This window comes from Calypte anna, chromosome 19 (assembly GCF_003957555.1).
Source record: "Calypte anna isolate BGI_N300 chromosome 19, bCalAnn1_v1.p, whole genome shotgun sequence".
In the NCBI taxonomy this organism is placed as follows: domain Eukaryota; kingdom Metazoa; phylum Chordata; class Aves; order Apodiformes; family Trochilidae; genus Calypte; species Calypte anna.
Genome location: NC_044264.1, coordinates 6,994,844 through 7,017,759, shown reverse-complemented (window position 1 = coordinate 7,017,759; position 22,916 = coordinate 6,994,844). Strand labels below are relative to the sequence as shown.

The 22,916-nt window shown below is 60.3% G+C and overlaps 3 protein-coding genes across 14 annotated transcripts in view; 2 read left to right on the top strand and 1 right to left on the bottom strand.

Moving 5' to 3' along the window:
- SSH2 (slingshot protein phosphatase 2) overlaps nt 1-7,150 on the top strand; it is a 90,639-nt gene extending 83,489 nt beyond the window's left edge. For 5 of the 6 annotated variants that reach the window (XM_030462570.1, XM_030462569.1, XM_030462568.1 and 2 more), the window contains one exon: nt 806-6,819. In XM_030462570.1, the coding sequence (XP_030318430.1) occupies nt 806-2,788 (1,983 nt within the window). In that variant the 3' untranslated portion in view covers nt 2,789-6,819. Of the gene's footprint in view, nt 1-805 lie in introns of all 6 variants that reach the window. The other variant, XM_030462566.1, reaches the window with a different exon arrangement.
- Nucleotides 7,151-8,327: 1,177 nt separating this feature from the next.
- Nucleotides 8,328-14,586, top strand: CORO6 (coronin 6). Of its 7 annotated transcripts, XM_030462342.1 has the most exons (12): nt 8,328-8,430; nt 10,238-10,543; nt 11,145-11,267; nt 11,676-11,805; nt 11,887-12,068; nt 12,190-12,309; nt 12,518-12,637; nt 13,046-13,150; nt 13,244-13,389; nt 13,475-13,532; nt 13,630-13,860; nt 13,975-14,586. In XM_030462342.1, the coding sequence occupies exons 2-12, from the start codon at nt 10,346-10,348 to the stop codon at nt 14,095-14,097; spliced, it is 1,536 nt and encodes a 511-aa protein (XP_030318202.1). In that variant the 5' UTR covers nt 8,328-8,430; nt 10,238-10,345; the 3' UTR covers nt 14,098-14,586. The 7 variants fall into 7 exon arrangements, with proteins under 7 accessions (XP_030318202.1, XP_030318200.1, XP_030318196.1 ...); XM_030462340.1 differs by lacking the exon at nt 12,190-12,309 and having other exon boundaries at nt 13,978-14,586; XM_030462336.1 differs by lacking the exon at nt 12,190-12,309.
- A 1,083-nt stretch (nt 14,587-15,669) lies between these two features.
- ANKRD13B (ankyrin repeat domain 13B) lies at nt 15,670-22,626 on the bottom strand. Its single transcript, XM_030462343.1, is given in 17 exon segments — nt 15,670-15,855; nt 15,857-15,914; nt 16,020-16,096; nt 16,303-16,463; nt 16,548-16,700; nt 16,782-16,939; nt 17,037-17,167; nt 17,249-17,313; nt 17,385-17,466; nt 17,560-17,626; nt 17,714-17,903; nt 18,028-18,171; nt 18,398-18,443; nt 18,528-18,652; nt 18,869-19,004; nt 22,344-22,473; nt 22,475-22,626. Coding segments are annotated over 17 exon segments (2,028 nt in total). The 3' UTR covers nt 15,670-15,702.
- Nucleotides 22,627-22,916: the final 290 nt, after the last annotated feature.

The following is a 22,916-nucleotide window of genomic DNA, read 5'->3' as shown; positions in this document are numbered from 1 at the left end:
CAAGGCAGATGTAGAGCTTCCACTGCTGGAGGAAGAAAATGAGCCTGTCCGGGCCTGGAGTGATGGGATCAGGCACGTCATGGCTCACTTCTCTCCTGGTTAGAGAAATGTTCCTGACAAAATTCAGTAGCCTCTGAATTGAGGTACTTTTCTCTTATAATTGCTTTCCACCCTCTAGGGCTCTTGCAGGGATTGATGATGTCCGGGGCCATCATTTTCTGGGAGCCTGTCTTATTTAAATTCCATGCTGCATTGCTTGAATCTTTTCTGTCTCCATGTGAGGCAATAAAGTTATTCCAAACATAATAGGCCAACCTTCTCTCCAGTGATTTGGCAGAAGGAGTGTCTGTGTGGATAGGGGAGCCTCTCTGGCCATTTTCCTCCAGGAAAACAGAGCATTTCAGTGTTTGGGCATTCTTTGTTCTGTATTCCTCTCCTGTATGTGAGCAGAATCTTCCATGTTTTCATTTCAAAAACTACTTCTAGCAGCATTAGGATTGTTCTTTTATTAACTCGACTGTATTTAAAAAAAGGCTACATTTCCCTTAGAATTCATTACAATTAAATAATAGTTCTTAAACCTTGGTCTAGGTGAAAATCCAGCCTGGAATATGTAGAATACAATTCAAGAGACAATAATGCTTCTACATTAGGTTTCACAGCACTTGTTAACTGCCTCCACATACAGACATAGGCACTTTTTGTTCCTTGGGGGACGTGCACACCCAATTTCTTTAAGCTGCTGCCATTTGCTGTGTCAGCCCAGCTGATGCACTTTGTAATTTCTCCTGTTTCTGTGTTGCAGGAAGTGCCCGAGCTGCCTAGTGCAGGCCATCTCACGAGGTCCCACTCTGAAAATGCCATTTCTGTGAAGGAAATCATCACAGAGATTGAGTTAATCAACCAAGGAGCAGGACCTGCCCAACAGAAAGAGAGTTCAGCCAACCTCACCCAGACACCAAAGAGGAACACGGTGCACGACCTGCCGGTGGAGGCGATTTGGGCATCAGAAAGAGTGGAACAGAGTGAAGGAGCCTGTGCTGGACACCAGGAAAAGGAGAAGGACCCTCTGGAAGCTGAGCAAGAAGCTGCCCCCTCCCTGCAGCCATCTTCTGGTAAATCAGAACTAGAGGAAAGCAGCTTTGGCATGGAGCAGCAAGAGCCTCGTGGCTCCATCAACCCTGAGCCCAAGTGGTGCCCTGGCTCTGTCCGACGAGCCACCCTGGAATTCGAGGAGCGTTTGAGACAGGAGCAGGAGCACCAGCACGTGTCCCCAGTTGGCATCTTGCCCACCCGCAAGAACTCCAGGAATGACTCCCCTGCCACTGAGCTCCTACCACGGGGGAAAAGTGAGGAACCACCCCTGGAGCAGGCTCTGGAGGGTGACAAGGCACATGGTCCAGGTGCTGAGGAGCTGCTGCTGCCTCCTGGGGCAGAGCTGCCTGCAGGCAGAGACCTGCCTGCACCTCCTGCCTCCCCTGCACGGCAGTCCCTGCCTGCAGAGCCAAATCCAGGGCAGGAGGGAACAGCACAGGAGCATAGGACAGTGGTCTCGTTTGATGGGACAGAGGAGCCATCCCTGCCCTCCCTCCTCCCAAAAAGAATTGAAATTATTGAATACACTCCCATGGTAAAGTCTGCAGAGTGCCCCAATGCCAGCTGGGAGCAGGGGGGATTGGCCATGGCTATCTCATCTTTAGATGAAAACTTGAACCCTTCCTTGTGCTCAGAGAAGGCACCAACCTGTCCCAGAGCTCTGGTCAGTCTCTCGCTGCCAGAGCAGGTGGTACACAAGCAGGACACCATCACTGTGGGCAGCCCCAGCAAGGAGAGTGCTCAGTTATCTGCTCACCTCAGTGCTGCTCCCTTCTCTGCCCAGGTGACCTCTACACCTTCAGCCAGCTTAGATTGCTCGTTTTACCCCCACAAAATTCACCTGGAAGGTGTCACTGAGCAGAGCACGGGTACGGACGATGAGCTGGTGACACTGTGTGGCACTGAGGGAGATGTGGCTCTCCCGTTCAGGGACAGCCCCAACCCTCTCTGTGGGGAGGGTGCTGGCACCTTGAGGCAGCTGAGCAGTGAGGACTTGACCAGCCAACGTGCTGAAAACATGGACCTTCTGGACATCTCTTTCCTGTGTTACAGCCTCCCCCACAGCTCCAGCAGCCACAGCGTGGAGGAGCGCAGCAACAGCCCCGGGCTGGTCAAGCAGCGAGCGAAGGAGATAGAGGCTCGGATCCGGCACGCGGGGCTCACCACACCTTCCCTCATGAAACGCTCAGCATCTTTGGCCAAACTGGACTGCCTGGACCTCTCCAAGGACGACTTATCCGAGAGGGAGTCGGCTTCTTCCGATGCCAACCCGGTGCTTCTCACTTGCATTGCCCTCAGTCGAGGCTGTAACAGGGGTAGGTTGGAGAGGGGCTCAAAAAGCACGTGTGGAAAGCATCGCCTTTCCTCCCCTGAGCCTGCAAAGCATTTTGTGGAACAGCTCAGAACAGCTGAGTGCATTGCCCAGAGCAAGCCTGTGGAGAGGCCACTCGCTCAGTACGCCAAAGAGTGCAGCTCCAGCCAGCAGAGTTTGTTTTCCAGCACGGATCTGACGTGGACTACCTCTGAGGAGGGTCCTTCATTGCTCCAGGTGCAGGTTTTGGACTCCTTGTCCCCATCTCAAGGTCTGGCTGTCACACCCCGGCAGCAGCACGGGAGAACTCACCCTCTGAGGAGGCTCAAAAAGACCAATGATAAAAAGCGGACAACCAATCCCCTCTACAACACGATGTGATCCTGAGCCCTTGGCTGTGATTTCTTACACAGAACCCATTGTGTTGTGTTCACACAGGGGGCAGATGTAATATAAGGAACATGCACTTTATGGGTTAATTTTATATATATTGTCATTTTACTGTTCCTGGCGCATGTAGGTGTGGGTTGGTTCTTCTGTGTGTGACTCTGCAGGACTGTTTGGGTTTGTTTGTTTTGGGTTTTTTTTTTTAAGTTTTTTTAACTCAGATAACCTCAAAACGTTCTTTTTTGTTGTTAGTTTGTTTTAAAAGAACAGCTTCCTCATGGAAAAGTTGATGTTGGCATGCTTTGGCAAAGTGGGGTTTTGCTTAGAACCAGATCTTAGCTCCTAACTTGAATTCTCCCCATGCCTTGAAATGGTGCTGGGCGGTTGTTGGGGTAAGAGGCCCCTAAATGTGAAGGCTGTGCCAAGGTCCCTTTGTTTGGCCTTTCTTTTACTTCTGCAAACTGGAACTCCACGATGCTGGCAGATCACTCACAAAGCTGCTTCAGGACAAACCCCCCGAGCTTGGTTTGGCTGGTGCATCCCCAAGAGGAGCACGCAGGGGTAAATCCTCCTGATGGGTGGGCTCTGCAAACCCTGAGCAGAGGTGGGTCATGCAGAGCCCCCTCCATTTTGGGGGAAGGTGGATCAAAGCTCCTTGCCAAGCTGCCAAGCTCATCTCTCCTTGGCTGCCCCCCATCAGTGGGCGGGTGAGAGGAGGAGAGCCCCAACCCCGAGTGTTCTTTTAAAACAAACACCTCGTTAGGGTTTTAACCCTCCCATTACTTGAATACTGCTGTGGGCCTTCCAAGTTCATGGCCATATCATCTGTTCTCTGCCCTCCTGCTGCCTCCCTTCTGCCCAAAAGCCTTTCTTGTCTTGTGCTGCCCAATTTTTTTTCCTCTCAGCCCTGCTCACAAGCACTTCTGGTCACTCCCAGACCCAGAGGCTGTTATAATTGTTACAGATGTGTTGTCCCTACGGAATGCAAAGCTTTGTCCTTTCTGCTGTCACTCCTAACACTTGACCTGAAGGGAAGATCTTTTCTGAAAGTTTCTTTTTCCTTTTTTTCTTGGTTTTTTTTCCTAAATTGTATATATGGTATTTATATAGAATTTTTTTTTGTTTCTGTGTTGTTTTGTTTTTGGGTTTTTTCTTTAAAAAAAGGGCAAGACTGCATTCTGTAAACTGGAAAACAAAACCACCTGACTGAAACTCAGTGCTGTTCATTGTAATCTGCACAGAAAAGGGAGTGGTTTTTTCATCATAAGCTGTCTTCCCTTTCCAAAAGTGAGCCTCGATGCCAGCCTTTGCCAAATGTGTCTGTTTTCCTTCAGTCCTGCATGAACCTCCCTTGCCCCATGGCAGGAGGAGGACCATGTATCTGTCTGTCTCCTTCCCCCCTGGAGCTGGGCTTCAGAAGTGCCAGTTGGATGTGGAAAGCCATCAGCTGCTCCGAGCCATTCTGCAGCTTCTGCTTCCCTGGAGAACCTACGTTTGAAGGGTTTGCTCCAAATTTCAGTAAATTATTTTCATAGTTTCCATGCAGTTTGGCTAAATCAAAGCTCCTCATTTCCAGCCGTGCATGTCGGCAAATTCTGTGTGTGCTGTAGGAACAGAGAGAAAGGCACTTGGCCATGGCAGGAGAGCTCTGGGTCCTGTCTGCAGTCGGGTGGCAGGTCTGTGGCAGAAGAGCATGGTCTGAGCTGGTGCTTGGCTCTGGCCCAGACCTGCCCTCCGGGGAGGAGCGAAGCAGAGAGAAGATGCAGAGTGGCTCCAGCTGCTGAAAGCCCAGTGCAGGGGATGCAGTGTGGGAGGAGCAGCAGACAAGGCAGTGCCTAGAAAGCAAGGCTGATGCTGCAGAGCCTTGTGGGCTCTGATGGGACAAGCTCATCTGGTGATGAGAAGAGCACTCAGCACCAGAGGACTGTGGAGTATTGGGAAGCAGCCTGTGTTTGTCCTGGGGAAGGATGTCCATAATCCATCTTGCCCGCAGCAGAGGATTGCCAAGCAGTTCCCAAGGTAATCCCACCTCCCTTGCCTCCTGTAGCTCCCAGGGATCCATGTTGAGCAAAGCCTGCGTGCCCGCAGCCCGGGCATGAGGCTGTTGGCATGTCTGTCCTCCAGCAGCAACGTGCACTTTATCCCTCCCTTTCCAAGGAGCTTGAGCTCTGCTGGGGATTTGTCACCCGTGCTTGCTGCAGGCTGGAGCCCAGCCTGGAGTAGCCTAGTTGGGGCCCTTTCTTGGTCAAGTAGCACGTCATCCCAGGCCATTTCAATCACTTAAGTCAGCACCTAAGTCCCTGGCCCAGGAGGCCAGATTTTTCTTTAAGATCCTGCAAGACATTTGGCTTCTCTTAGCCTGCTCCAGCTGGCTTCAAAGCTGGGCAGGCAATGCAGAAAGGCCAAGTGGCTCATGTCATCTTGTGAAGGACAATTTCAGTCCTTGCCTCCCCCACAAGTTCTCACCAAGCTCTACTGCCCACCTAGGACCCCAAGGACATGTCTGCCTGCCCCTCTGCAGGCAGAAGGGAAGGGGTGCCACCAAGCCCTACCCTGTGTTGGAGGGGGCATGCTTGACTGGCAACGTGTCCTAGTGACAAGGATCTGCTTGGGAGGGAAAAGCCCTGGGTCTTAATTTGTTCCCTTTAGAAGGCTGGAGGGGGAGGAAGGGTTTCTTTTCCCAGCTTCATCAGAGAAATGCCCTGTTGGAAGACTTTTCCAGGCCATCCAGAAATGCTGTTTCTTTCCAATACTCTGCTGCTCCCTGGGTGCTTCAGCTGTGGAGAGCAGTGAAGGGGCAAAGGCCCCTGCAGGGATTTGCTTTGCTGTCTTCTTTTCCTTGACTCTGGCCTGACACAACTGGTTTCTCTCTGGGAAGCCTGTGGACAGGCGGAGGGAGTTTGGGAAGGTGGCTCTCTTGCAGAGTTATGAAGGCCTTGGCGGTCTGGAGGCTCTGACCTGGATGGCAGGAGGGGGAACAGAGTGAAGGGGCATGTCACATGCAGCTCTCAGAGGACCCAGGGTCCTCTTCAGCCAATACTTGGGCAATGGAGCCACCAAGTCCCTGGTGCCAGAGCTTTCTGCCTGGGGACCATTGTCCCTTCTCCATGCTGATGGCTCATAGGAGGTGGTGGCTCTCTCCTGGTCCCTGTGGCCACCCTATGAGAGCTTCTTGTGCCCCATCAAGCAGCATGGTGAGCAGCACTTCCAGGGTACTCAGCAGCTGGCATGCCATGCCAGTTGAGGGGTTTTAGGAAAAATGTGTTGTTTTAAGGGCATTTTTGTACAAAGACTGTTCTTTTGGTCTCTCGCAAAGCCCTCTTGGAGGATGCTTTATTGTTTACATGGACTCCTCTACAAAATCTCAGCCATCGCCTCCCCCTCCCCCCCCACCTCTGGCTGTACTGTACTGTGAGAGCCTTGCACAGAGGGATGTGTGTGTGTGTAACTGTTTTTACACTGCGTTCTGTTGCACTCTGTGTGTGTGTGTGTGTGTGTGTGTGTGTGTGTGTGTCCTGTCTGCTTGAGAAGTTGTGATATGTACAAATCTCCCTTATTTTGGCCCTTTCCTGGGGGCATGGTCCCAGTGGGTGGCAGGGGGGTCAGAAGGTGATGCCATTCATGGCTCACTCTGTTAAACAGGGCAGGGATTAGCTACATGTCCCCCTGCCATCAAATTCCTGTGGAAGGTAACCCACCCCTGGCAGCTGCCAGGGACTTCTTAGGAAGAGCAAGCTGCTGGGAAGCAGCATGGGCACAGGGTGACTGTACCTGCCCGGGGGCTCCCAGAGCCCCAGTGTTCTCCATCCTAGTGGCAGGACGAAGCCATACCCACCACAGGTCCCCTGCTCCCATCCCCGTGTGTCCTGCCTTAATCCAGTCCTAGCTCCACATGAACCCCCCCACTTCTCCCTAAGGGAGGGACCCCCCGAGCCCTTGCTGGCGCAGGGCAGAGGCGGACGCTGGTCTGGCACAGGAGGAGTCTGGGCTGGAGGTGCTAACAGCCCGCCTGCGCTGCAGACATCTCTGTTGGCACAAAAGAAAGTGCCAGTGCCTTTTTATTTTCCTTTATGGAGATGTGACGTCCGTGTGCTGGTTTGTAGGGGTGGCTGAGGGGCCGGGCAGTCCAGCTGCTCCCTGTGCTAGGTCAGGGGTGGCTGGCAGTGGAGTTGCAAACCAGAGAGGAGAGCATTTCTGTCTGCCCTCCTGGATTTTCCTTGGTGGCTGGGATCATCCCCTTTCCCCCTAAAGACTTTATGACTGATGTGCTCAGCTGTTTTTAAATGTGAACTTGTGCACTGATGTGCAGATTCAATGTTCTTGTTACCGAATGAATAAAGTTTATTTTGAAGATGATGTGGGCATGTGCTGCTCCTGTTCAGGATTGGGGCTGGGAGCAGTGGGTGATCTGTGCTGCTGTGGGAACACAGGGGGCAGCGGGGGGCTGGCCTCCTGGGAAGCCAGAGTGGGGTGGTTGTGTCCCCTGCCAGAAGGGTAGATGAACCCATCCCATCCTATAAATCTCCTGTGCATGGCCCAGGAGCCATGGTCCTGAGCAGATGCTCTCCCAGCACCTGCTGTGGTTGTAGGGAAGATGCTGGGGTCCATGGTGGGGCAGGGCAGGCAGGGGATGCCACTGCAGCCCCCCCTTCCCTGCCACCCCTTTGGATGTCACTTTTTCCCTGCTTTTGTGCCAACTGCCCCCTCCTGCCCTGCTCAGCCAATGCTCCACTAGATGCCCTTGTAAGGTCCAGAGTTTTGCTGCCTTTCCAGGAACCACCGTTGTCCTACGCGTCCCCAAGCCCTGCAACCCCTTAATCCCTTCGGGCCAGGGCATCCCTTCCGGGCTTGGCCCTGCGAAATCTCAAATCTAATCTGGTTTCTGAGCCAGCCTGTAACTATCCCGCTATGCTTGGTCAGGGCTGACGTGAGCTCCTCCCCGTGGAGATGCAGCCCTCTTGCTCCAGGGGGTGCACAGGGTGCTAGGAGGGGTCGGGAACCCTTGGCCAGCCCAGGGTGAGGGTCTCTGTGGGGCTGGGCTGGCCCAATTGTGGGGGGGGGACCCACCGCAGGGTCCCAGCTCTGCGGGATGCTACCAGCCCTGTGTCCCGCTTGAGCCCTTTGTGGAGGTGACCCCACAGGTGACAGCAGCCGGGAGGGGAGGGGGTGGCGTCGTGTTAGGGGCTGCCCCTCCTCGTGGGTTCCCCGAACGGTAAGGGAAGATGCTGCCTGGCAGGAGGGAGCAGAGGGGCTCCCCCCGTGCCGGGGGCTGCCGGGCACTTTGGGCTCCCCACTTTATGGGAGGGCGAGCGGGCTGTGCCAGGGCTGACCCCATCCCTGAAGGCAGGGCCGGGGGGGGTGCCGGGGGCCGGGCAGGGTGCGGGGGCAGGCGGGGCCGTGCCGGGCCCCCCCCCCCCTCCCGGTGCCCGCCGCGGGGGGGCTGTGCCGGCCCCGGCTCCCGGCTGGGCTCAGCTGTTCTCTGCGGCAGCGGCACTGCGCGGTGCCGAGCCCAGCCACGCCGGGCCGAGCGGAGCGGGGCCGGGGCGAGCAGGGCCGGGCCGTGGGGAGCTGAGAGGGGCCGGGCCGAGCCGGGCGGAGCCGAGCGGGGCCGAGCCCGCAGCAGCCGCCGAGCGCAGGTGGGAGCCGGGGCGCGGGCGAGCCGGGGCCGGCGGCGGGGAGCGGGATGGGGGAAGGAAAGGAGGGAGGGGGCGGTGGGGCGCTGGGCTGAGGCCCCCCAGGCCCCCCAGCCCCTCGCCTGCCCGCCGCCCGGCAGGAGATGGCTATATTTGGAAAGTGACCTCTGGTCGTTCTCGAGCAGCCGCTGCGGATTCAATTGTGGCAACGTAATGGCACGGCTGGGAAGCGGGGAGCAGGGCTGTCCTGCCTCTATTCTGCCAGCACCTTGCCTGCACCCCGCCTGTATCACGCCCATACCCCTTCTTGCACCCCACCTGCGTGCTGCTAACACCCTTCCTGCACCCCCACCTGCCCTCTGCCTGCACCCCATCCCGCCCCAGACGCACCCTTCCTGTTTCGTGCCTGCACCCTGCTTTGCAGACCACTAGAACCCTCTTTGTATCCTGCCTGAACTCTGCCTGCACCCCATTCAGCCCTGCCGGTACCCTGCCCAACTCTGCTTGCATCCCACCTGCACCCTACCCAACCCAGCCTGCACCCTACACACTGCCTGCACCCTGCTCAGCTCTGCCTACACCTCACCTGCACTTTTCCTGAACCCCACACCTTGCCTGCACTCCCCCCAGTCACACGGTCTGTGCCCCCTCCCCTGTACGCCTACTACAGCCCAACTCTGCTCCCATTGGCAAGAAGAGATGAGGTGCTGAAAAATACCCAGCAGGTATCCTTGTAGGGCCCCCTCACTCCTCCCCAGGGCCAGGGACCATTCCTGGGGTCATGGGGGTGACAACCCACAGTGCCAGTGTCCAGCCTGCCTCAGTAGGACGCTTGCCCCTCTCAGCAGTGGCTCTGACCCACTCTGCCAGGCCTGGGGTGATACTGAGGGGCTGCACGGACCCCTGGGGACTCTGGGGGCAGATGTGGCCTGGCTTGGTGTTGCACGTGCTGTTGGATGGCACATGGAGTAGCAGATCTGCTCCTACCTCTGCCCACACCAGCCCCACAGGCCAGGGGCAGTGGGGCCCACCCCTTCAGGCTGTGGTTTGGAAGCTGGATATGGCCCCTAGCAATGGGGGAGGCCCCAGAAGACCACAAGGGGGGCGTCCCTGGTGTAGCCAGTGGGTGCTGCAGAGCCACAGCTCCAGGGATTTTTAGGGTCGTGAGGGGCTCAGTGTCCCCAGGCATGTTCCAAGAGCAGCAGAGGCTCAGGATGGAGGTGGGTGGCTGTGGGCAGTGTGCCCAGCTGTGTCTGAGGGCTGGAGACACCATTGGGACCATGCTGAGCTTGGGGGGCTCCTCTGCAGCCCAGTGTGCCTGGAGAGCTGCGTTGCTGTGACAGGGTCAGTGCCAGGCAAGAGGGTTGGGGTGCAGAGTGGGTAATCTTGGGGCCCATGGGGAGGCATGGGGAGGGCAATGCTAGAGGCACAGCCTCCCTCCTGAGTGCTGGGCTGAGCCAGGCCACCTCGGGCCACCAGTGCCAGATGGTACATGAGGGGGTGAGCTGTGACCCAGTACATGGCACCTCTGTGTCCACCCCAAACTCCCTTCAGCCCCATTTCTCTATTGCTGCTGCTCATGTGCCAACCCCAGTGCCACCTATGGGGCATGGCACAGCTGCTTGTCATGGCACTGCTGTGTCCCCGCCCAGCTACGTGATGAAGTGGCTCTGGTGGCAGGATGCCCGTCCCCAACTCTTGCAGCCCACACACCCCCTTATTCTGGGTCTGCACCAGTCCCTGCTGTGGAGTCCTGGCCATGCTGGGCACCATCCTGCACTCTCATTGCCCACCATCTCCGTGTCCCCAGACTTCCCAGGTGCCCAGAGTAGGGGGGTACTCTCAGAGAGTGAAGCCTGAAGGGACTGAAACCTGCCAGGGTTGGGGGGCCATGGCCTGACCCTGCACCCCCTCAGCCATGAGCCGCCGCGTGGTTCGCCAGAGCAAGTTCCGTCATGTCTTCGGGCAGCCGGTGAAGGCTGACCAGATGTATGAGGACATCCGTGTCTCCAAGGTGACGTGGGACAGCTCCTTCTGTGCCGTCAACCCCAAATTCCTGGCCATCATCGTGGAGTCTGGCGGCGGGGGGGCCTTCATGGTCCTGCCCCTCGCCAAGGTGAGATGCTGGGGCCCCTGCGTCGTATTGGGGTGCACATGCTGACTGGATTTGTTTTGGGAGGGATGCTGGGGGCTCAGAGCCACCACAGTTCATGGGCAGCATCACTTTGCCCCAGCATCCCTGTCCTCCAGTGGGAGCTCAGGGCAGAGATAGCCTGGGGTAATCATGGACACCAGTGAAGGGTGATGTCCTGGGGGTAACTGGTGATGTCGGATTTCTCCCCAGCCAAAATTCCTCGGGATCACATAATTCCTAGGGAGCACCCCAGTGGGGTGCTGGGTCTCCCCTGCCCACCCTGGCAGAGGGAGTGGGGACCCCATTCCAGCCCCTCCTTGTCATTGCAAGGGACACACACCAACCTCTCCTAGGGCACATGATTTCCCTCCATGTCTCTATGGGGCTTTCTGCTAAATGAGCCCCATTCCCACTGTGTGCCTCAGTTTCTCTAGATGGCCACTGCCAGGGTCCCCTGCATGTCCCCACTTGTGCCACAGCCCCATGCAGTGGCCAGTCTGGGGCTTGAGGGTCTCCCAGTGGGATCCCCCTGGACTGGAGGGATCATCTACTGGGGGCTCAGCCCAGCACCTCGGCATTGCAGACAGGACGGGTAGACAAGAACCACCCGCTGGTGACAGGGCACACGGCGCCTGTGCTGGACATCGACTGGTGTCCCCACAATGACAACGTCATCGCCAGCGCCTCCGAGGACACCACCGTCATGGTGAGGGGCTGGACCCTGGGTGGGAGGGGGGAGATGGGTGCTGGGGGAGCGACACAGAGCATCCCCCCCCAGCCTTTGCCGCCTACAAAGTGTCACCGGGCTATTTTTAGCCCCGGTGCCATGCATTCACGCTGGCGGCGGCTGCTCTCTCCATGATGCAGCAGTTTGTGCTAAATATACCCACCCTGGCAACTCAGCACCCAGGAATAGCTGGGGGGAACCTGGAACCTGCACCCTGGAGGTGCCCATTCCCCCCCCATGCCCACTGAGTATCAGGGATGTGCCCTGGAATGCCACCCTTCCCGCTGCCTGAGCTGGGATTAACGATGAAGTTAATTGGCTTCAGGGCGCTCAGCCGCTTAGTGCTGAGCCACGGGGTGATCTCCACTCTCTGTCCCACTCCCCCAGGTGTGGCAGATCCCCGATTACATCCCCGTGCGCAACATCACGGAGCCAGTAGTGACACTGGAGGGACACTCCAAGCGGGTGGGCATCATCTCATGGCACCCCACAGCCCGCAATGTCCTGCTCAGTGCAGGTAAGAGGGTCCCAGGGTGCCCTCCCCAGGGTCAGGGGGGACCCGTGGGCTCACAGTGTCCACCCTACTGGTCCACCACAGGCTGTGACAACCTGGTGATCCTCTGGAATGTTGGCACGGGGGAGATGCTGCTGGTGCTGGAGGACATGCACACTGACCTCATCTACAATGTGGGCTGGAACCGCAATGGCAGCCTCCTCGTCACCACCTGCAAGGACAAGAAGGTCCGCGTCATCGACCCCCGCAAGCAGCAGATTGTGGCGGTGAGTACCCCCTGCCATGTTCCCCACCTCATGGTTCCCCTCATGTGCCTGCCTGACCCTACTAACCACCCACACCCCTGCGTCTCTGTCTTTGGTTTTAACCCCCTAACGACTGGCGCAGGAGAAAGACAAACCGCACGACGGCGCCCGCCCCATCCGCGCCATCTTCATGGCTGATGGCAAGATCTTCACCACTGGTTTCAGCAAGATGAGTGAGCGGCAGCTGGGCCTCTGGGACCTGGTATGAGATGGCAGCTGCCTCACGCCAAGCCAGAGCTGCCCTGGGGACCACCAGCCCAGCCAGGAACATGTCAGAGTTGCTTTCCAGCCACACATGTACAACCCAAGAGCAGGACTCAGCAGCTGTTTTGGGGGAACAGATCTGGACCCCTTCCCGCTTTTTCCCCTTCCCATGCCCCATGCTGACTCTCTCCCCCCCCCCCCCCCAGGAGAGGTTTGCCCCCCACGAAGGGCTGAGGCCCGTGCGGGCCATCTTCACGAAGGAAGGACACATCTTTACCACAGGCTTTACCAGAATGAGCCAGCGGGAGCTGGGCTTGTGGGACCCGGTAACAAGGCCGCATGGAGTGCTGCCCTGGGAACTTGGCCCCCTCTTTACCCTCTGCTCCCACCCCTTGCCCCAGAATGGTGTGGGGTGCCTGCTGCATCCCCCAACCTAAAAGATGCCAAGTTCCCAAGTGTGCCGTGCTGTGCTGGGCATGGAGAGGGGGCTGGGAGGAGAGAAGGGAGGGCTGGGGAGGGGGGGAACAAGTTAGGATGAGGGGCACCCAGTCATGCAGGTAAGCAGGAGGAGGTGGGGGTGGTGAGGGGGGGACATGCCAAGCTGTCTGCACGAGGAGGGTGTACCCTGGGGTGGAGCTCCAACCCCACAGTGTGCTGTGGCTAACGTGTGTGACTAACTGGGGTGGGGGCCTGGGAGAACTGTTCAGCCCCCCCTCACTGCTCTGGCCCCACAGAACAACTTCGAGGAGCCCATCGCCCTGCAGGAGATGGACACAAGCAACGGGGTCCTGCTGCCTTTCTATGATCCTGACTCCAGCATTGTCTACCTCTGCGGAAAGGTAATCTACTCACTGGGGCACAGACCCACCCATCCATGCTACCCTATCCCTGGGGGTGCCCGGGCTGGTTGGCAGCTGTCCCCACACCTGCAGGGTGACAGCAGCATCCGGTACTTTGAGATCACGGATGAGGCACCCTACGTGCACTACCTGAACACCTACAGCAGCAAGGAGCCCCAGCGGGGCATGGGCTTCATGCCAAAGCGTGGACTGGAGGTCAGCAAGTGCGAGATCGCCAGGTGAGAGCCATGGGGGGGGAGGTCTAGAGGGGAGGCAGAGAGGTCGGGGGGTCAGTCAGACCCTGACCACCTCTGCCCCATGCAGGTTCTTCAAGTTGCATGAGCGCAAGTGCGAGCCCATTGTCATGACAGTGCCACGCAAGGTGAGCCTGACAGGGTCCCGGGGAGATAGGGGGGGGCTCAGGGGACACAATCCCCATCTCACCGCTGTCTCCCTCACCACCCCACCCCCCCCCGCAGTCAGACCTCTTCCAGGATGACCTGTATCCCGACACACCAGGCCCTGAGCCAGCCCTGGAGGCAGACGAGTGGCTCTCAGGGAAGGATGCAGAGCCCATCCTCATCTCGCTGCGGGATGGCTATGTCCCCATCAAGAACCGGGAGCTGAAGGTGGTCAAGAAGAACATCCTGGACAACAAGCCCCCCCCAGGCCCCCGCCGCAGCCACTCCACCTGCAACTCCGACTTTTCTGTGAGTGTCCTGGGGATGGGGATGTCATGGCCGGGCTGTATCCACCATGGGGTGGGGTTGGAGGGGACTAGAGGGAGCTCCCTGGTGACCCCGTGTGTCCCCACCCACCCACAGCAGCCAGCCTTGGAGGAGGTGCTGGAAGAGATCCGTGCCCTGAAGGAGATGGTCCAAGCACAGGAGAAGCGCATATGTGACCTGGAGAACAAACTCTGCCAGTTCACCAACGGCACGGACTAGCTTGGGGGCCATGGCCACCAGCAGGGCAAGGACTGCCCCATCCCCCCTACCCCGGGGATTAAAGCCAAGTCCCCCAGAGGGCAGGAGCCCAGAGCCGTGTTCTTTCCCCCGGAGATGAGTCTGCAGGGAGGGGGTCAGACCCTGACCTCCTGCCCTCCACCTCACTGCCATCAGTCCCACCCTGCTCCGGGGCTGGCCCAGCACATCAACACCCGCTGCAGCACCGCGGGGGTGGGTCCGCTTCGATGCCCGCAGGCGGGGGCTGCTGAGTATCCCTCCTCAGGGACCTGCAAGCTGGGTGCCAGCATCCTCCCAGGACAGGGGGTACCGGCCCCCCTCCCCCCCCGGCCAGGATGCACTTGGGTACGGTGCTACATCCCCCCATTATCCCCCTCACCTCCACCTCCCCTGATGCCCTCCCTCATCAGGTGCTCCCGAGCGGCTCTTTGCTCCTGGGTCCCCCTTTAATAAAGGGCTCAGCCACTCGTGGCAGTGTGGCAGGTACCGGGGATGTGGGACAGCCATGTTGGGGGGGAAGCCCTGCCCACACCCCTGCCCACACAGCTCTGGCGCAGGCAGAAGGGAGGCTGAGAGAGACAAACATTAAAGAGCATTTATTGGTGTTGGCCGCGGTCGGAGCTGCTCAGGCTCCCCCGGCCCTGGCCCAGACGTCTTGTGGGGTGCATGGAGGGAGGACGAGGGGGCCGCCAGCTACGAAAAGTCCCAGGGGAGTGAGCTTGGCCCCCACCCCCGTGGCCCCCGGCCCCTCATGTGCAAAGAAGGAGCAGCCCGAAGTGGGGGGACCGGGGGTTAGCACCATTTGACATAAGGTTTCTCTTGGAGTCAGTGCCTGGGACAGGGGGGTGCAGCGCTGCCAAGGGGTGGACATCCGAGCAGGACCGGGGGGGAAGAGGGGGTGCAAGCAGGGGGTAAGGGTGAGGGGTGACACTGGAGTGGCCTCTTGCAGGCACCCCCTTGGCTGCCCCAGTGGACTCCCATGGTGGGGTGGGGGTGACTGTGCAGCCCTGCACTGGCTGTGGGGTGCAGTGGGGCTGAGCCCCCTCCTCCCTGCCCTATTGGCAGGCAGAGCAGCTCCCGGGTAAGTGCACTTGGTAGCGCCTGGGCAGGGGGGCTGAAGGGGCTGGGCAGAGCCCCCCAGCTCTGAGGGCACCCCGGGACCCTACGTGACTGGCAGCCTACCCCCATCTTGGGGCAGGATGTGCCTCCCACCACCCTCCTGGAGTGAGGGGCAGAGCAGCACCCCATAGGGCAGTTAGGAGGGGACTAGGGCTGTCCCAGGGGTGGGGTCCTGTCCATGGGGTTGCCCCCCCACCTATCTCTGCCACCCCAGTTGTTGCCTACCCTCACCCTGTCCTGCTCTGGGGTGGTCCCCCAACCCTGCACCCCTGTCCTGCCCTGGCTCTGGGGATAATTTCCCCCAACCAGGGCCAAATGCTGCTCCCCCCCTCTCCATTTGCCCTCTGCAACACTTGGACTGGCTCCCCCCAACCCCTCTCCCCCCCACCCACGTCCCCCCATACCCGGCACCATCCCCATTGGGGTGGGTGGTTGTGGGGGGAGAAGAGGCTCAGTGGGGACTTGGGGTCACTTCTCTGTCAGTGAGAGCTGCAAGATCCGCTGCAGTTCCTCTTCCTCCTGGCGTGTCCGGCGCTCGGCCTCCTCCTGCTCCCGCGCTGACAGCGCCATGGCCAACCGCAGCTGCTCCGCGTAGCTGGGGAACAGGGGGCTGGGCCCCCCCGCCACCCCCCGGGGATGGGGCAGCGGGGGACCGGGGGGATGCCGTGTGCTGGGGAGTCCTGGGGGAGGGGGTTCGAGGAGGGTGGGGAGGGTCTCAGCAGGGGTCCAGCACCCACTCCCTCTTCCCCCCCCTACCCCAGGGGGGCTGGCTGGACCTTACCAACCTGTCTCCTCGGCGGCCCTCGTGTGACATGGGGTGGGTGCCTGGCTTGCTGTTGGTCAGTGCCTCCCAAATGGTGACCTGCACCCAGTGGCAGGGGATGCTCGGAATGTGGCACCCCCTCCCACACCTTCCCCAGTACCCCAAAACCCACCCCCTTCTGCATGACCCAATGCTGTGGATGACAGGGATGGGGCAAGGTGGAGTGAACATCCCTGGGCAACACCATCTGGACAGAGGCCCAGCCACAGAGGGAGGAGAAGATAGGAAGCAGTGGCAGTGCCCACCTGGTCATACTCGCTGCCCGCTTCCAGCAGGCTCTGCTGGATGGCAAACTGCAGCAGGTCATCCTCATCCTCCCGCAGGGTGTCCTGGTGAGTGCCCACCACGCTGTACCCCCGCGGCACCTCAAACAGCGCTGGGTCCATCTCGCACGCCCGGCATGAAGCTGTGAGGAGACGGCATGGCTGGGCACCCCGCTGTGTCCCATCATCCCCCTCCTGCCAGCCGTGTCCCACACAACCCCACATACTCAGGGAGCTGGAGCTGCTGACACTGGAAGAGTCACTGCTGGGTGAAGGCGCCTCACTGCTGGGGCTGTGCCGCAGGGAACTGACGGGCTCATCACACCCATTGAGGTTCCCAAAGGTGATGCGGGCGTTGAGGATGTGGAAGATGGGGATTTCTGTGGGATAAGGGAGGGAAGATGGCTGTGCCACCTGTGTCAGCAGCAAAGACCCTTCCTGATCACCCCACCCTCCCGTACCAATCTTGACAGGGAAGCCAGGCGGGAGGCGCAGAGTGATGAAGTCCCGCAGTTTGGCAAAGAGTGCGTTGCTTATGGCCATGAGGTCGATGATGGGGGCAACCTGCTCACAGAGGGACAGCGGGTGGTCCTCACACAGCCACAGCTTCGCCTTGAACCTGCCAGGGGTGGGTACCATGGGAGTCAGCAGCGGTTAGAAGTGGGGACAGGTGAGAGCAAGGGGGGTGTCTCCCAATTTTCCTCTTTCTCCCTCACTTCTGTGTCTTGGTGGTGAGCTCCATGGGCCGCCCCATGTCCCTGTTGCCCAGCTCAAAGTTGGGGTTGAAGTACTCCTCGGGGGTGATGGCAGTGGGGTTGGCGTGGCTCAGCGTCTGTGTGATCAGCGTCTGCAGGACCCCTTGCCTGGTTAACAGGGGGGGTGTCCAGCCACAGGGCCACCCGGCCACGGGGACCCTTGGGACACTCACCCCGTTGTTGGGCCCCACATGTTGTTCAGCGATGCCCAGGAAGGATTGCAGGGGGGTCTTGCTGCCTGCAGGAGAGGTGAGGGTGAGGCCCAGCACCCGTACAGCACCCTGCTCCCCCAGCCCATGTCACCTCCACCTTTGCTCTTGCCCTTGTGCTGGTCTGAGAGGTGCTCAGTTCGTGTCCTCGTGATCAGCTCCACGTTGGACGCGCCATAGACCTGGCCGAGGAGGGAGAACACCAGAGGGAGATATTCCCCCCACACCAAACAGCCATACACCCCTCAGGAGGCTCAATACCCCCTGCCCCTCACCTTGGCCTCGTACCCATTCACCATTTCTGTTTTCTCACTCCTCCAGCCCAGGATCCCGGACTTGTTCCTGGAGGTGACACAGGACACTATGAGCGAAGGATGGTTTTGCTCAGACAGCCCAGGGTGGGGGCATCCTAGGAGCTGCACATCTCACCTCTCAAAGGCGATGTTCTTGGTGTCAAGCTGAGTGGTGACAACGGGGGCTGTCAGCCGTCCCATCACCTGCTCCTCAGTGGGCTGCACAGCAGCCAGCAGTACCTCCTGGTCATGGCCAGCCAGGGCCAGTGTCTCCGAGTAGACCACCCGACGGTCATGGTCAATCTCCATCACCACTGCGCTCGTGTCTAGAGGAACGGGGTTCAGGGTACATGGAGACAGCCATATCATCCTCATCATATCACCCACCCCTGCTGCAGTGCCAAGGAGTTCTGCCAGTGCTCCCCAACGAGGGAAGATACCCTGGCTCACCTTGTCCCCGAAAGACGAAGCTGCGGTTGCCCCGCTGCCAGGTCATATGGTCAAAGCCCAGCAGTGTGGTGTCCACCCGCAGGTTCTGGCCACTCTTCCACACCTTGTAGGTGTCACTGGGGCAGATCTTGGACACCAATGGCACTGGGGAGAAACAGCGATAGCCCAGCCAGGGACGGGACCACCCTGCACCCCTGCATGGGCTGCCAGCATTGAGCTGGATGAGGAGGACATCTGGGAAACCTGATGCTTTGGTGGGATGAGTGTCTGCAAGCTTGGGGTGTAGAAAGGCAAGGGGGCAGGGGTCCCCCTTCCTGGGGATGCGGATGGGTGCTGGGGAACTCTGATGGGAATGCATCCCTGAGCTTACCCCAGCTGGTGAACTCCCACTTCATCTCCACATAGAAGTCCTGGGCCTGTGGAAAGCACAGCAGGGTCAGGAGGAGCACATCACCAGCATCCCCCTCACTCATCCCAGTGGTCTCGCCAGCAGGAGGCACCTTCCGCAACTTCTCCAGCAGGATGGGGATCCCGGCCAGGCGCTTGATGGCTCTCTGGTAGTCTCGGTAGCGCAGGACCAGCTGCACCAGCTCCAGGTCCCGGGTGCTCACGGCTTCCTGCAGGACTGTGGGGCAGAGCGGGGCAGTGCCAGGGGGTGGCACAGCATGGTGTGGCACAGCGTGACACAGCACAGCAGAGACAGCCACTACATGGAGCCACACGAGGGAACCACCGTGTGAGCTGTCCCTTGGTGTCAGGTGCAGCACCAGGTCCAGCATGACCCTGCCCCTGACTGGACAGTTTGATGGGGTTCCAGGCAGTGAGCCCCCCCCTTGCTCACCTGTCCAGCCACTGCGGTTCTCCTTGCCCACGTCGGCACCATGCTTCAGCAGCACCCTGGCGCACTCAAGGTGGCCCAGTGTGGTGGCCAGGTGCAGCGGGGTGCGTCCTCGGGGGTCCAGCTGCTCAATGTCAGCCTGCCAGGAGGGACCAAGGCTCAGAAGACACTGGGCGGGGGACTGGTTCTCACACACCACCACCCCCAGTGTCCCTCCCACAGGCATAAAGCTCCACAGCTGGAGCAGCTGGGAAGAGAAGCCGACATTTGCTGGTACCTCAGACAGCATCCCTACCGCCGAGCTCCCCTGAGAGGATCACATGCACTGCACCCCAAAAATGCTCTCCCTGCTCCCCACAGTCACCGTAGAGAACAAGAGTGGCCTCCAGCACCCAGCACAGCACAGAGTGACAATAGGCGGTACGGATCCTCCTGAAGCTCTGCACGGCTTGATGCAGCTGCAAGCTTCGGGAAAAGCCCCCACCTCTGGGATTTGGCAATGGTTACGGGGGGGGGAGGGTTTCTGCCCAGTTGCCAGGCAGCAGCTGCCGGCAGCTCCCCTCCATCCCTCCGCCGAGGCCGGGAGCACGGCCGGGACGTGGGCTGCGGCGGGCGCACGTGTTCCCCTGCCTGAGCCGGGGGCGGGTTGCTGCGGGGCGGGGGGGGAGCTCGGAGGATCCCCGGGCCCTGGGGAGCTGCGTGTTGGGGCTGCCATTGTTTGCGCCAAGCCCGGAGCCTGGCGCCCAGCCTCCCCCGAGGAATCTTCTCACCTGCCGGCAGCAGCAGTGGGTGTCCCCAGGCCCCACACCCTACCCAAGGTGCAGCATTGCACCCGTGCCAAGGGTGGGGGGCACAGCTGGGGGCTTGAGGGAGAGAGACAGGAAGGGGGACTCAAATCTGTCCCTCCCATTCCCCTCCCAGCACCCGGTCAGGGCAAGAGGCAATGGGGCAAAAACCCTAGTCAGGGCATGGGTTCCTGTGGGGTACTCCTGCGTGTACAATACCGAGGTGCAGCATCCATGGTGCTGCCACCCCAGAGGCATTTTGGGGCTGGGCAGGAGTGGGGTGTGGGCTCTCTCATGCCCAAGCTCTCACCCTGAAGCAAGTCCCTGTCTTGCTCTTAGGCATGTCCTGCTGTCCCTTTGCCCTGGGATGTCCCCAACCCTCCCCCCCCATGCCCAGAGACACACCGAGCAAGGCCCCCCTCCCCTAGGTTGCCCGCCGGAGTAAACAGCCCCCCCACTTCCCCGGAAGCCATCGAGCTGCTGGAACACTCTCCAGGCAATTGCTACTTCTTAATTGCACTAATGAAATTACTCTAATTAAAGCAATCGCCCCCCAGCCGGGGGACGGGTGCTGCAGGCTCAGCGGGTCGCCCCAGCTGCAGCCCTGCCCCAGTGCCGGGTGGGACAAGGGTCCCCAGGACGGGGACCCAGCACCGGAGTCAACCCTGGAGGGGGGTAACACGGCGTGACCCAAATTTTGCCAGTGAGAGCTTGGTACCAGGCCCTGGAGCTGGGATGGCTCCAGCACAGGGGCTGTGGCACAGAGCTGCTGCCCGTCCTGGGGTTGTGATGCCCAGTGGGGGTGTCACAGGGCAGACAGGGGCAAGGATGACTTCAGGATAGCAGTGGTGCAGCGCAGCATCACATCTCGGCCACCTTTCCTCCTGTGTCAGCCAGGCACGTGGCACAACACAGCCCCTCTCCTGGGGTTGTCCCCAGCGTAGAGAGCCCCAGCGCCTGCTCCCGGCTGGCAGTGTGGGACATGGGCCAGCACGGGGAGGTGGTGCCAGGCACTGTTGTCCCTATGCTGCCCCAGGTCCCTGTCATGTGTGGGTGACAGGGCTGCAGCATGGGGTGTTCTGGCACAAAGGGCTCCGTGTCACTGCCTGCCATGGGGACCCACTGTCCTCCTCCTAGGTGGAGACAAACATGGACAGGAGCTCATGGTGACAATTCAAGGGTTACACACACATACAGGGCCTTTATGGGGATAAAGCGAGCAGAAATGTTACCAGCAGCCCCAGTACCTCCCAACTTCAAACACCCGCACGTGTCAGGGGAATCCTGTGTGTGGTGCCATGGTCCCACACAGGTCCCCGGGGTGAAGAAGAGCAGAACCCCCAAGCAGGGGGACACCCAGCTCCCAGCACCACACACAGCACCAGCCCTGACCCACTTATCCAGGGGATGCTCTGTTGGAGAAGAGCTGAGCCATGTCCCTGGATGCCCCAGATGAAGGTCGGAGGAGGACTCAACCTGTCCTGGCCCCCATCCCTTCTCTCAACCCCTCACCTGCCCTGAGCTCTGCCCTGCAGCACGCATGGGGCCCCTTCTGTGCTCCTCTGGAGTGCAGGCAGGGCCAGCTTTGCTCTCGCCCTGAAATGGGGTTGGGGGCCCAGTAGAGGCCACAGCAGAGCCCATCCACCAGCCAGGCTTGGGGGGGGCTGTGGGTTAAAAATCAGGCAAGCATGGCCGGAGCCGCCCTCGCAGCCCCTGTATCTCCCTGCACCTGCTGAGCTGCTGCTGCCTGCACCCAGCTTTGATCTCCTGAGGAAAATGACCCCAAATTAACCACGGAAATAAACCCACAAGCCATCGCTGGTGGGAATTTGGGGTGACGCTGGTGTAGCCCACCCACATCCCCCCCCAGGCTGGTCCCCACAATGGAGGCGGGTGTGGCGGGAGTCATTGCCAGCATCCCAGCAGAGCATCAAGGACGGTGGTCCTCTTTTTCCTGCCTTGTCGAGGTCCATCCCCCACTGCCCCCAGCACCTTGGGGTGCCGGCAGGGAGCAGGGATTCTAGGCACAGCCTCGACGCCGGCCTCCCTCCAGTGCCTGCGGTTTCCTGCATCTTCGGGGTTGGGTTTTAATTACCTGAATTGCAAGGCCCCGGGGGAGAGGGAGGCTGGGAACCCGCCGGGGGACGTGCTCTGGCTGGCTTGGGGGGAGGGCTCCCAGGCTGGAGGGCACGGGGGGTCTCCTCACCCCTCAAAGAACCCTCCCGGCCTCCTGGGTCTGGGGGGCTGTGCTCTGGCAGCATCAAGGCCCTGTCGACGTCCCCTTCTGAGAGGGTCTCATCCCGAGGGTGGGGGAGCTGGGGGCTGCAACCCCAGCAGGGCTGCAGCACCGCGAGGAGCGGGTAGGGGTCGGGGTGCGGGGGGCTCCGCAGAGGCCTAGCAGGGAACAGGGAACACGTGGGGAGGGATGCTTGGGGCTGCGTACGCTGTGGGGATGCGGGGAACCGGCGGGTGGTACCCAGCGCTCTGTGCCAGCCCCGGTATGCAGGGGGGCACAGGACACCCCCAGATCCCTGCCAACGCCGGGAGGGACCCCACCATCATGCTTATCTCCATCCTCATCTTTATCCCAGACCCGAACGGGAGCCCGACTGCATCCCGGCAGCATTGCATCAGCTCGAGCCGAACCGGGCCGGGCCCGAAGGTGTCCCTCCCGCTCCCCTTCTGCCCCCCACCTGCTTGGCGCTGAGCTCCCGGTCCAGATCGCGGGCGCGGTTGTGCCAGACGAGGTAGTGCAGCGGGTACCTGCCCTCCGGCCCCTTCCTGCCTGAGCAAGAGGCGAGCATCCTCCGTGCATGCTGGAGCAGCGGCGGGCGCGGCGCGGGGCGGAGCGGGGCGCTGAGGGGTGCGGGGCGGGGCGGCTACAGCACCTCCCGCCCGGTGCTTCCCCCACACCCCCCCCGCACCCACCGGCCTCATGGGACTTGTAGTCATCCTGCCCGGCATCGCCCCCTTCATCCTCCTCTCTCCCCCCCGCACTGCTCAGCCCATCACCGCAGCCGCCGGCGCCGCGGGGTGGTGCGAAGGGTCACCCAGACCCCCCCCTAGTCTCTCCCCCAGACTGATTTTGCCCACTCCTGGCTGACCCCCGCTTCCCCTATGGGCCAACGGGCCTGGGCACATGGTGGGGCAGGGGCGAAGGCAATGGGTAGTTGCAATGCGGGGGCCACTGGGGGGGCCCTATGCCCCCCCTCTCCAGGCAGCAGCAGGGACAGGCCCCCGGCCCCGTTTCCTTTTCCGCCTGCGTT

Bases quoted from the DNA above. Each gene is read 5' to 3' on its own strand.
- CORO6 (XM_030462342.1), top strand. From the start codon at position 10,346: ATGAGCCGCCGCGTGGTTCGCCAGAGCAAGTTCCGTCATGTCTTCGGG. The intron at 10,544-11,144 runs GTGAGATGCTGG...TCGGCATTGCAG, and splicing joins TGGTCCTGCCCCTCGCCAAG to ACAGGACGGGTAGACAAGAA. The intron at 13,151-13,243 runs GTAATCTACTCA...CCACACCTGCAG, and splicing joins TTGTCTACCTCTGCGGAAAG to GGTGACAGCAGCATCCGGTA.